General features: G+C 32.5%; 1 protein-coding gene and 1 non-coding gene across 2 annotated transcripts; both read left to right on the top strand.

The window, feature by feature from the left end:
- Nucleotides 1-581: 581 nt before the first annotated feature.
- On the top strand, nt 582-7,484 carry LOC131008699 (pentatricopeptide repeat-containing protein At4g35850, mitochondrial). Its single transcript, XM_057935710.1, has 13 exons — nt 582-697; nt 1,087-1,222; nt 1,476-1,638; nt 1,868-1,933; nt 2,040-2,137; nt 2,335-2,452; nt 2,575-2,784; nt 4,337-4,413; nt 5,757-5,850; nt 6,394-6,459; nt 6,627-6,704; nt 6,868-6,969; nt 7,111-7,484. The coding sequence occupies exons 1-13, from the start codon at nt 673-675 to the stop codon at nt 7,204-7,206; spliced, it is 1,329 nt and encodes a 442-aa protein (XP_057791693.1). The 5' UTR covers nt 582-672; the 3' UTR covers nt 7,207-7,484.
- A 1,930-nt stretch (nt 7,485-9,414) lies between these two features.
- Nucleotides 9,415-9,486, top strand: TRNAT-UGU (transfer RNA threonine (anticodon UGU)). Its single transcript has one exon. It is a non-coding gene; the product is annotated as a tRNA-Thr (tRNA).
- Nucleotides 9,487-13,500: the final 4,014 nt, after the last annotated feature.

The following is a 13,500-nucleotide window of genomic DNA, read 5'->3' as shown; positions in this document are numbered from 1 at the left end:
AAAATTATTTTATTAATTATTTAAAATATATATTATCAATATATCATATATAATATATTATATATTTGTAAATTAATATATAAATATATTTGTAAATTATTTAATATATATATATTTGTAAATTTACATATATATATATTATATTTACAAACATATTATATATTTACAAATATATTATAAATTTGTAAATTTATAATATATATTGGTAAATTTACAAATATATTATATATATAATATATATTACATATTTACAAATATATTATATTTGTAAATTTACAAATAATTTACATATATATTATATATTTGTAAATTATTTAATATATATATAATATATATTTGTAAATATATATTATATATTTGTAATTTCTTTTAGAGTAGATAGAGCAAAAATTATTTGAATTTTATTTTTTAAATGGGTATTTCGGATACCCAAATAACCCAATTGGTTAACCGAAGCGGGTATTGGGTAACCGAACTTCTAAAACGGTTCGGGAACGGTTATTAAAATTTGGCAATTTCGGGTTCGGGTAACCGAAAATTCGGGTACGGGTAACCGAACCCGAACCGATCGACAGCCCTAATCACCGCAGTCCCCTTCTTCTTCTTCTCCATCTTGCTGAAAAACAAAACCCCAAAAAAACTCATTTCAATTTTCCGTCTGCTCTTTCCGTCATGAAGATCCTCCGCGCAATATCAGGTGCTCCTCTCGAATCTACCTATAATAACACATGAAAATGCATATTTATTCATCTGTATATATTCGTGTGTAATAGCAAGCGAGCGCACACAAACACGCAGGTAGCACAGATGCTACGCCTGGTGAATTGCATTCAGAAGCAGTGTTTAGCTTAAATTTGGAGTTTGAATGTATGAATATCTGTATGTGACCGATGGAGTCTATATAGATTGGGTGATGAAGATCGTGTAATCCATTAGGTGTTGGGTGAATATATATATATATATATATATATATATATATATATGTGTGTGTGTGTGTGTGTGTGTGTGTGTGTGTGTGAGTGGCTTGGTAATGTTTCGATTTTTCTTTTTAATTCTTTGGTTCGGTTTGGGTTATAATGTGTTCAGGAAACCATCGTGCTGTGGTTCGGGTGCTAGGGCGTCGGAATTTCTGCGCACCATCAGAGGAGTATGCGAAGCGAAATTATGCTAGCAATGAGCCTGGATACAATACTGTGATTGGCTCGCTCACTGCTCAGCGAAGGTTTTGTCCATTTCTTTTGCATCCTATTTCTTCAGTTTTTAGATTGGATATGCTGATGTGTTTCTTGGATTTAGGATTCTGATGAGGAACACCTTTATTGGCAGATATGATGAATTTTAAATATTTTTCAATTCTGTGGAGTTCTTACATGCAAAAGTTACATTTATATTTTTCATTTCAAGTTGAATGAGAATGAAAGGTTTTGCACTTGTTTTCATCTTTGATAATGATGGGTATGGTTTTCGAGTATCAGGAATTATTTGCTGAGGGATGTGTATGATGATATGATGCTGGATGGAGTGAAGCCAGAGAGAGACACATTTCACTCACTTATTGTAGGGACAATGAAAGGGGCTCGAATACAAGATGCATTCTTTTTCCGCGATGAAATGAGAGCTATGGGTTTGGTTCCTGATGTATGTACTTTCCCACTGTTTGCTGCCATTTATGATTATAAATTATAGTTGATCAATAAAATTGGATTTAAATTCCGTGGTTGTCCTTGAGCAATACACATGTCCAATATGATCTGGTATGCAAAAGATGACATTAGAATAGACCAGTGATCCAATGCTGATGTTCTCTGCCAATTATTATTGCCAGTTTTCTAATGACAATAATGAAAATTGTTTTTATCTTCATCAGGTGGCTCTGTACAACTACTTAATATCTACCTGTGGAAAGTGCAATAACTCTGATCAGGCAATTTCGGTATTGACACAGCTTAGATTGCATTTTTTCTTGCTTTGTGCTAGATTTGGCATTGTTGAAGAATAGTGAAATGTAATTAAAGAGCTGTTTTTCCTTTTACTTGAAGCTTCTAGAAGAAATGAAGAGATCAGAAGTGAAACCTACAGGACAAACCTTCATATGTCTACTTCATGCATGTGCAGCATCTGGCAGATTGGATCGCGTGTGAGATTATTGTTTGTATTAACTTATTTTTGAGTTATCTTTTGAACTGACTGTATTATAGTGAATGAGAATAGCTTTATTTTATAGTACTTGTGCACTTAAGGTTGTGGCTTACTGGCTTCTTAATTAATATTCTTTACCTCATTTAGTAGAGCTTCCATGTCCTAATAGTACATTATCTTCATATTGCCTTGCAGATATGCAATTGTACGAGATATGACTGCTGCTGGTCTTGGTTTGAACAAATTTTGCTATGCTGGACTTATACTTGCACACATGAACAAGTCACCTCCCTCCAATGATACAGCTTCCAAAGTAAATCTACACTTATGCTTGTAAATTTTTATTGAAGTTGATGCTTCCTATTCCATTAGCATATACGATTTCACAGATAAAATTGTTTGAGATATATCTTGCTCCTTTTTCTTTCTGGCAAGATTATTGAGCTCGTTGAACAGTCTAAAGGATGGTCCTCAGTTGATCATACAACAGACATTGCTGAAAATGTTATGAAGGGAATTACTGAAGAAGAACTATACAATCTGCCCACAGCGGATTATGTTCATCGCCGTGGTGGATTCGTAGCCAAACAGTTAACTGTATACCATGTTGCATTTCTTGCTTGTGCTGAACTTAAGGATGTCCAGGTAATAAGTGAATGGTATAATGCTTTCATTGACATTCTACAGTTGGGATGCTATTCTTCATTGATGTTAGAGTTATACTGCACTATCATATCTTTCGGTGTGTAGCACTTACTTATTTCCTTGTTATTTTCTTACATGTCACTTGATATGAAGATGCAAAATTTCTAGTTGTTGAGACTTAAGTGTTTTAAGGAGTAATCTTAGTAGCAGTATTGTTAGAGATTATGCTCATTGTAAGCGGACATGATTGATGTGGTTTGCCTCTTTGCACTTCTTTTATACCAATTTTAATTTCTTCTTTCCATCTTGCTAAGCAATTCACATTTCACACACACACACACAGCGCGAGAGCACTGCTCACGTTTAGCCCATGATTGTGTTATCTATTTTGTTTTATACATTTATTTTGATTCTAATACTTTATAAATCATTATTGAGATCATTAATTTATAAATTACATAACAAAGCTCGATTTGTCCTTTTTCCCTTTAACTTCAAATAATTAATAAAAAAATAACAAATCGAGCTTTGATTTTTATGTAACTTATAAAATTAATAACCTCAATAATAATTTATGAGGTATTAGAATCAAAATAAATCAATAAAAAAAATAAGGGTAGCGTGTGCGGTGCTCACATAAGGTATGTAGCATAACATATAGGGAGAGTTACGGTATAAACACTTCTTAACATATAAAATACGAACTACCTAAAATGTATGAATTATGTGTAGAACACGTATGAATTCGTTGTGTAAATGTATGACTTGCGAAAAATAATTTTATTGCTACCTATGGGATTCGAACTCGGGACCATGAATTCATGCAACAAGGTGATGAATCAACCTTGATGATCTAAGGGCTAAAAATGGTTCCTATTTTATATTCTAAGATGTGTTTTTATTTTAGCCCATCCCTATATATAGGGAGTGGTTCAAGTAAAAACCTTATTTAACGTATAAACAAACCGTTTGCACTTAACATATAAAGTATTTGCACTTAACTTATGAAGTATCTACACTTTTGTGGTCTGTGGTTCGAATTCCATAGGGGGCGCAATCACAACTCATTTATAGGCCCACGGAAATGCAGTTACTTTATAGGTTAAGTGCAAGGTTTGTAGTTTTTATGTTAAATGAGGTTATCACCATAACTAAATCATACTATATATATATATATAGGGGAGAGATCATATAGTACCCACGCCTTAGGTAGTACCGTAGTATCCTTACATCTGCATGATGTTAAACACAAAACTGCATACATGCATTAACATTCATATAATGCATTGTTTTATATACAAAAATGCATGGGTACTACGTGACGGAAGGGTACTACCTGATCGCGACCCTATATAAAACAAAGGATGTTATTGCATATTTCCCCTATAGTCAAGATCTAACTAACTTATCAATCGTAGTAATAGCATATGCACTAAGGTATGTATTGTATATTTTCTCTCTTCTGTGTTACAGATAGAGCTCACAAGAAAGTGAACTTTAAGAATAACTCTTATTTTCACTTACATTTAGGGTAACTATTCATTCCTGGCAGGCTACTGAAAGACTTATGGAGATGTTAGAGAAGGATGGAAAAACTCCTGACGTCTATATATTGATGCAAATTATGAGGTTTGTGACAATCGACTATCTTCCAAAATTGTTTAGTTTCGGTATTGGAATTACTAACTTTATGACAATGTTCGGCCCTTTGTGGGCACCATTTATGCATACAGAATGAACTTAATATAGATGGCCATATATTTTGAAGTTTGAATTTCTTCAGCCACCTTTCTAATTACTTTTGCATTAAAAGGTTCTTATTGATTTGAGAAAAATAGGATTATGAGGACTAGATATTTTACATATAATGTAAACTCTAATTTTAGGAGATGAATCTGAAGTGACTATCAAAAACGGAAAATGTCATTTCAGATGATTGACATAATAAAGTTGGTTATATTTGCATCCAAGTCTTATAACTAGTCTTGTATTATGATATATGAAGAAAGTTTGGTAATAAGTTTCTTTTTGCATCTTTAGATACGGAAAGGTGAAGATAATAGGTTTTAATGTATTATCAATATATATATATATATTTATTTCTAGAGCCATTTTTGGTAGAGGTTATTAAGGTTGATGACTTGATTCTATTGGAAATCCTATGCTTTGATGTTTAATAGGGAAATGTTGGGCCCTTTACCGAAACTAGGCAGCCTCATAATTAAACCAGTTTCCTTTTGGATAATGAATCAAAGAGAAAAGGTTGGATCTTAGACAAATTTACTTCTAACTATTAAATATAAATAGGGCCATTTTGGGTTAGTAAATTAAGTTTATGGCAACATAATAATTGTTGGAATATAGAAAGTGTGGTTGGAGGATTTGTTTTTTATTGGAGGAAGGGAATATTTTACTTTGTGAATTGTGTGTATATGTGGATGTGTCTATTTGAAAGAGAGAGTGATGATAGGAGAATAATTCAAATTTTCTTGTCTTCTCAATTCCCTTTTCAATTGGAAAGGATACAACATATATGTAATTTATCAATGTCAGTTGATTTATCGGCTTAGTTTTGTGGTTACCAAATGTTGATCTAGATACATGCAGTGATTCTGGATTCTCCCTTCTATTTTTTTGCTAGATTTTTTTTTTGGAATTCTAGAAATTTCTCTTGCTACATAGTTATAAAACATCGTCTACTTTAATTCTACTAATCAAGTTTACTTCTTATAATAATATCTAGGTTTAATAAATTGACTAATCAAATGTGAGCAAATATAACAAAATAATCTGATGTGGGATATCACACAAAATAATCTAGAGTACCAAAGAACCTATAAAAATTAGTTGATCTGTTCACATACTAATCTTAGCTAATGCTACGTAGACTAGAAAACACTCTACTAGTGTAATACGGATACGTCTATTCTGATTCCAGATGTTTACCTGTCCTATGCTTATCTCCCTAACAGGTGCTTTTGTTCTGCTGGGGACTTGGACCGTGGGCTGAAATTTTTTGAAGATTACATGAATTCAAACAGAGTCCCTATGGTAGAACTTTTTGCGGTGAGTTCTTAAGCGTACCTGCTTTCTTCCACCAGATATATTTATCTCATAGTGCATTGTGTTACAGCCGATTTATCCCTTTTGTGGCACCAACAATGATAAAATAGAAAGTATTCAATTGTTTTTGTCTTTTATTGAAATATGGTTAATAGATTTGTCTTACTTTTTTTGCTGTGTTTCTGTAGAAGTACAATAGTTTGATTCCTAAATTTCACACTCCTCCTGATGGCTTAGCTAGTCAGATTATAGTTTGCTAGCTGAATTGGCCATACTGCAGAAATCTGATGAGTGGCTGAACTCAAAAATAAATCCACGCCTCACAATAAATTTTGCATGACATTTTGACAAGTTGTGTCTTAACGTATCTGAATATTTGTGAATTTTCCTTATGGTAGTCTTTTTAGTAGTTGTTTATTGCCAAGCTTTGGTTACAATCTTGACTAATTTCATATACTTTTTACTGGTATGCTTGTAAACCTTGTCCATCTTGCTCCAGTTAAGTCCAATAAATTGATTATTATGCAACTTTTTCCTGCCATGCAGACTATTGCAGAAGGAGCGATGATTGGATATACGCCAAAGGGCATGCAAGTTGCTCAAAACGTTCTTGTATGCTATAGCTCGCTGAACTACTAATAAGTCATTTATATGCATTTTCATTTTCTAATTTGTAGATGAGTGCAGGCTGATATCACCACTTGGAGACCCACTTTTATTTGATATCATTTTTCAGTGTTGGATAGATTTTTCTAACCTATTTTTCATTTATCATCCAGGTCGATCTGAATAATAGGGGCATGTTTTTGAGTTTTAATTTGGCAAATGATCTCCTTTTAGCTGCATCTGGTGAAAAGGTTAGCAAATAAATGAAAACAATTGTTTCTGTTGGCAAATTTCTACTGATATTTTCTTGTTCTGTTGGTCAATAACTGCATGATATTTCGTCCCTTTGTTCTTCCTGTCCAGATTAACTTCTTGTTTTTTCCTTTTCTATTTCTATTTTTGTTGTTCTATTAGACCGGCGGGTACACTGTTGCCAACTTGTTGTGGGATATGATGCAAGCTCGTAAAATGACCCCGTTGCTCCCTACTGTTGAAGCATATCACAGAGGGTTGAAAGTAAGTTTTTATGTTTTCCCTGTGAAATGGAACATGATTATGGAGTTTACATTACCGAAACCCTAAAGACACCATTTGTCGTTTATGATCCTTGAACAATATTAGGATGCTCATCACGTTTTGGTTATGCTCGTGTTTCAGGAAAGAGAGATACCCGAGGATGATCCTCGACTAGTGTTGGTTACCACGACTCTTAACAATCTTCGAGCTAGAGTTGGACCTGGAGGTGGAAGATAAAAAAAAAAACTAAGGATGAATTCATTTTTCGGGTTAGGATTTAGCGACATCATCTTCTTGATTTTACGTTTTTCTTGTAGTTGAATAATTCCTACACGCAGGTGATTTCTTGCTATTTTGCATGGATGGGTTTATAGTGCAGGCCTAAAATTGCAATTCGGAATGTGCATCGCAAAAGTGATGCTTTGATTGTGTGTTATTTCATTGGTACATGATGTATGTGTACTGTTCGATCATCAATTTACATGCCCGAGAACATCGTATACTTTCTCCTGCAATTCAGTCTTCCTTATATGTTTACCAGGTTCCAACAACAAAAAAAAATGTATGTATATATAGGTTCCAAGTTTTACGTTCAATTTTAATTAACGTGTTGAATTTTATTTTAAATGGGTAATTTGCATTTTAATATTCGAACTATTTGTCTTTTTATAATTTGCGAAAAACTTTAGAAACAATGAAAACAAGAGAAAGAAATAACTAAATACACATCAATAAAAATTAAATAGAAACTGAAAAAGAATAGCGCACTGCTGAGAGCATTTTTGATCTACTTTAGCGTTCTCTGAGCGTAAATCCCAGCATATATTGGAGATGCTCTGAATAGTGAATAATTGATACACTACTACGCTAAAATTTATTTCTATGGGCATGTTTGTTTGTCAGGAAAATAATGTGAATTGAGATTGTTATTCCCAGAAAAATAATTTCGTGGAAAATGAATCCTAATAAATTCATTCTCCAGTGTTTGGAAATACCAAAAATACTAATTGTTAGGATTCAGGATTTGTATCATTAAATAAATATAATTTATCATTATATATAAGAATTAAATTGTAATTTAATCTTTATAATAAATTTCTCTAATTAATTTTTTTAGTGACAACAAAGTATATTATTAAGGTTAATTATATGATTTATAATTCTATAATTAAATTCAAATTTTCTTACATAATAATAATAATAATAATAATAATAATAATAATAATAAACTGTGATTCATAGTTCTAAAATTTAATCAAGATTTGTTTATAATAATAATAATAATAATAATAATAATAATAATAATAATGTACAACATAAAGTATGATTTATAGTTTAAAAAGAAATAAATTAAGATTTTCTTAAATAATAATAATAATAATAATAATAATAATAATAATAATAATAATAATAATAATAATAATAATAATAATAATACAAAACATTAAATACCTACTAAATAAAAATTATAATTTACATTTTATAAAATAATACAAATAAGTAAGAATCCTGAGAATGAGGAAAAAGAATACCTAAGAAAAGCTAGGGAATAAGAATCATGGAAAGTTGCACTACTTTCCTTGTTTTCAGGATTCTTATTAGTTTCCTTTAATTGATAAAAATTTAACCAAACATAGGAATTTAATATTTTGAAATCCGATTACTTTCCCCGGCCCAGAATCCGTGTCAAACAAACAGGCCTATGGGTTTTGGTGAGAATTGCGGTCATCAGTTTCGTTGGGTTGGATGAATGGATAGAACTATATAAATTCAATAAGATAAAAAAAATTTAAAAATAATACGCACATAAATTTAAAATAATGCACATCGACTTACAATATATTATCACGCAACTTATGTTTGTTTGTATTATTTTGAAATTATATTTTTCTCATTTAATAAAAGAAAAAGATTATTTCCTTTTCATCTCAAACTACTAGAGATAGATGGCTGAATCCATGTTATTTTAATGTATAATCTGTAGTAAAATGCTCTCTTCGTTCGTCAAAAAGTATGTCACTTTGGCTGAGCACGAGTTTTAATAAAATGATTGATAATTTTTATGTAGTGGAGAAATAGTCCATCATTGTATCCCACTATTGTATGAAATGAGTGGTTGAGATTGAATAAGAGATGTTTTTTGTATAAGAGATATTTATAAGAATAAATGATAAGGAAAATGTATGAAACCAAATCCTAAAAAGAAAAGTGACATACCTTTCACATACATTAAATATGGCTAAAGTGACATATTTTTGGTGAACAGAGGAGGGAGTAGAATATACCATTGAAAATTGTCTAAGATTTTTTTGTTGTCAAACGTTATATGTATGTACCAAAATTGAAAAGAGGTCAATTTTCATAAACTGAAAAAGATAATCCCTCAATAATAATAATAATAATAAGAAATAATTTATAATTAATTCTAAACCATCTATGCAAGTAGCCCCTATAGCTCAGTGGTAGAGCGTCAGTCTTGTAAACTGAAGGTCTGTAGTTCGATCCTGCATGGGGGCATATTTTTAAATATTTTTTAGCATTTTTTTAGATAATAAATCGGTTTGTATTGAAAATTACAAAGTCGCATTTTGGGAATTTGCTCTCTTCTTTTCCAGTTCCAATCCCCTCCAAAAACCCTAATCAATGATCTCGCAAATGAATTGAGTCCTGCAAATTCTCGGGCTCTATAATGGCGTCTTCGACTCTGCAGAAGCTCCTCAGGAACCGAACCCGACCTGCTTCCACATTCTTCACCCATCTCCATAGACCCCCTTCTCCATCGCTCCCTTTTATTGTGACCAAAATCCCCCAACCAACTGATCCGAGCCCAGATCAACCCGCAATTGATAATTTCAATCCCAAGAATCCTTTCTGCGCCCAAGTTTACCCGACTTTCTCATTCGAGTTTCTTCTCAACCCGGTTTCTCCACCCACGTTGATTCGACCCGAATCCGATGGCGACGCGGATGACGCCAACGTGATACGAGCTGATAGTGTGAAGAAGAAGAGAAAAAAGAAGATGAATAAGCACAAGTTGAAGAAGCTCAGGAAGCGGCTGAGGAGGAAGACGAAGAAGTAATTCCGATTATTTCGCCGTTTCGGTGAGATATTGTTTTAGTTTTTTCGCCCTTCCTGATTCGTACTCAGATTTTACATTATTCTGGTCGCGTAATCCACCAATGAAGGCAATCTAGTCCATGTTAACCCAGGACATCAATAATTAGTACATTTTGTGTTGAGAGATGTTGGCTTTTGCTGTGGAAATGGATGTGCACCAGAGAATTATTGGTGTTCCTTTTTTTATTGATTACTGATATCTCATTATTTGTTACTTTGAGCTATATTATTTAGGTGGATTTGTTACCGTTTGTTTATATTGGGTTTGATGTTTTTGTGTGGTTTCCTGCTGGCTGGGTGGAGATTGGTGCAAGGTTTTAGACTGAACAACATTTAAGGATGACTATGACACGTGATTAGACGAAGTGCTTGATGTGTAATACAGTTGCCTTAAGATAAACATATTATCAAAAAATTATTGTAGAAAATCTAAAGGATACAAATTGGAGGGTGTGAATCAGACCGATGGAATATGCTCCGGGGAATGGGAAGCATTCTAATCCCAAAGGTCAGTCAGTATCCTTAAAGGCTTAAACACATTGTAATGATTTAGGAATCAGGGGATACGTTTATCTGTAGCTAACATGTTATTGGATTGAACGACTTGTTCGCTCATCAAACATTTGACTAATAATAAGATGTGTGAGAAAGGCTAGCTACAAAAGTGGTTAATCAATGTATAAAATTTCTGTAGTAGTAGTAGCTATGGGTTAAGGTCAAGCGTTCTTTCTTCAGTGTAAATTAAAACTGTTTGGGTGGAATCTTATGAGGGCATTTGGCTTCATGAGGTGATGAAGGGCATGGTTGTGGACTCTAGGGAAATGTGAGATTGTTTCAGAATCTTAAGGCGACTTTTATTTTGTTAACCATATGCCTTCCAAGGATTTATGCTTCTCTAATTTGTGCTGCTCCGCTTACATGATAAATCAGACATTTTCACAAGGATGGAGTTATGAAGTTGAGAAAACTATTGATACCAAATCCTATAGCATAAGTAGAATCATTTGTTGTTGGTGGAGAAGATGATGCAATCCTTTCGTAGGAGAGGCTGCTACTAAAGGTGTACTCAGATGAACAAAAGATGGAAATTGGTTGATTAAATTGACTACTTATGATTGTGAGTGTATTTCAATTTCTGTATAGCTCATTAGTGTCATTTAAATAGAGGAATAACTGTAATAGGGAATCATCCAGAAATTGAGCGAATCATTCAGCTACGAGCTGGGAAAACCTTTGGTCCGAGCGAATTCCCTAAGGGGGAGTTTACTTTGCATGATTGATAAGATGCATGATTGAGTATTTTTATCCTCAAGATTAGGATTTCTCCAATCCCACCCTTTCAATGGGATAAGAATCAAGCAAAACTAGCTTAAATGATAGAAATAACCAAGGGTCTTAGGATAACCCAAAGTTTCAATCTACCAAAGTAAACAAGAAATTAGTCTTACTATTTTTATCTATCAATGCTAATCCTTCAAGTAAACGCCCTCTAATTGTCTTTGGATTCATGATTTTAATACCTTCTTCTCTGGTAGAATTGTATGTGTAAGAGAATACTTGCTGCATAGCAGGGACTTTGATCTGAGCTTTATAGTCTGTTACTGCAACTGGAAAGCTCATATTTATCATTGGCTCGACTTTTTCTTCTGATATCTTTGCCTTTTGAAATGCAGCATGCTGTCTGGCCTGTTTCCCTTGAGCAATCATGTAGTCTTGGGATAAAGTAATCTTAGCATGTAGAAAATGTTTGCATACATTTTGAGTATTTCCTTTGGTGTTTATGTCTCGTATAATAATGCCTGCCTAGCATCATTGAGTCATGTAGATGTGCTGCTGTTTGCTAATAAATTGAAATAGTAGATTTAAGTAGCAAAAATTGGAATAGAGAATTTGGTGCTTATGAACTTTCCTTTAATACTAGTGGCTAGTGTATGACCCAACAAATTGTTGACCACTAATTGGAGCTAGCACGAGTAATTATTACTTCATCATATATGTGTGTGTGTGTGTGTGGCCATTGCTTTGACATGTGGAAACTGGTAGCGTTTGCACATGCTTTGTTTTTGCATTTGTTGAACTTTCATTTCATGCCTTTTTTCCAGCTAATGATTTGAACGCTGTGGACTTGAAAGAAAAAGGGTAAAGACAACACCGCACACTTGCCCTTTTGCGCTTCCTAATTTGAATTTTTTTGTTGCATTTTTATAAGCTTTTCTTATATACGGCGAAGGTTGATAAATTGTAGGGAGAAAGGTATAAAGTGGGGATCACATTCTTTATATCTTTTTTATTTTGAATGAGAATATATATATATATCTATTCTTTATAAGGTGGTATAAAATTTTAACACCCTTTCTAAGGTATAAAATTTTACCTTGTCGAAGGGAAAATTTGTTACCCGAAATTTTATACCACCTGCCCAAATTTTATAAAATTGATCTCATAAATCTAATTCAGATCTATAATTAATCAAAATATTTGGTTTTTTAAAGTTTTCAGTGTTTGGTTATACCCGATATTCTCGATCGTTATAATCGAACAACCTAAATTATACTATATTAAAATAATTCATGTTTGTTTTTATGTTTAATAGTATTTGAGTTGATGATGAATTGATAGTTTAGATTTTATAATAATGTTAGGATTGAAAATTTGGAACGAAATAGGTTCTGAAACATAGGAAAATTAAAAAATGGATTGGGGAATTTTCTTTAAATAAGTATTCGATTATTTGAATTAACCGAATAAAAAATTTGAAAAATCGATTGGTATTTTAGTTAATGGAATTTTAGAATGGTTTGGTATTCTATATGTCACTAGAGTATATTAATCGAAATTTTTGGTGCGGTTAGTTGAACCTAACCGAATTCCACCTCATAATGGTCGGGTAATTGGCAACTTGCCCTTAAAAAATTTGTATTATTGAAATAGCATTCCTACGTATAATTGCCCCTCTTATAATTAGAGTTTAGAGGAGTCAACATTCAACAATTGAACTCAGATAGTTCATTAAATATTTGCAAGAAAAAGATAGTTCATTAAATAAACATATAATAGGGGTGCAGTTGGCAAACAAGTTCCTATTTTGCCCTAGGTTTGCTTAAGACAAATTGTAAACTAATTTACTCCATTTGTCCATATATATATAGGTGATTGAGATTTTTCACAAGGATCAAGAAAAAATATTGCTCATATTTTTGTTAATGATGTATTAAAATTGGAGTAAATTAAAGAATTAAATAGGATAATAATAGTAAATGAGTAAAAAAGGAAATGCAACACTTTCCCAACTGAATTAAATAGGATTATAATAGTAAATGAGTAAAAAAGGAAATGCAACACTTTCGTTGGGACGGCTAAAAAAGAAATACACACCGCTTTCGTTGGGAAGAATGAAGTACTTTTTATGAAAAT

Source organism: Salvia miltiorrhiza, chromosome 2 (assembly GCF_028751815.1).
Source record: "Salvia miltiorrhiza cultivar Shanhuang (shh) chromosome 2, IMPLAD_Smil_shh, whole genome shotgun sequence".
NCBI classification, from domain to species: Eukaryota; Viridiplantae; Streptophyta; class Magnoliopsida; order Lamiales; family Lamiaceae; genus Salvia; species Salvia miltiorrhiza.
Note: the sequence above shows the minus strand (reverse complement) of the source record. Positions and strands in the feature narration are given on the sequence as shown.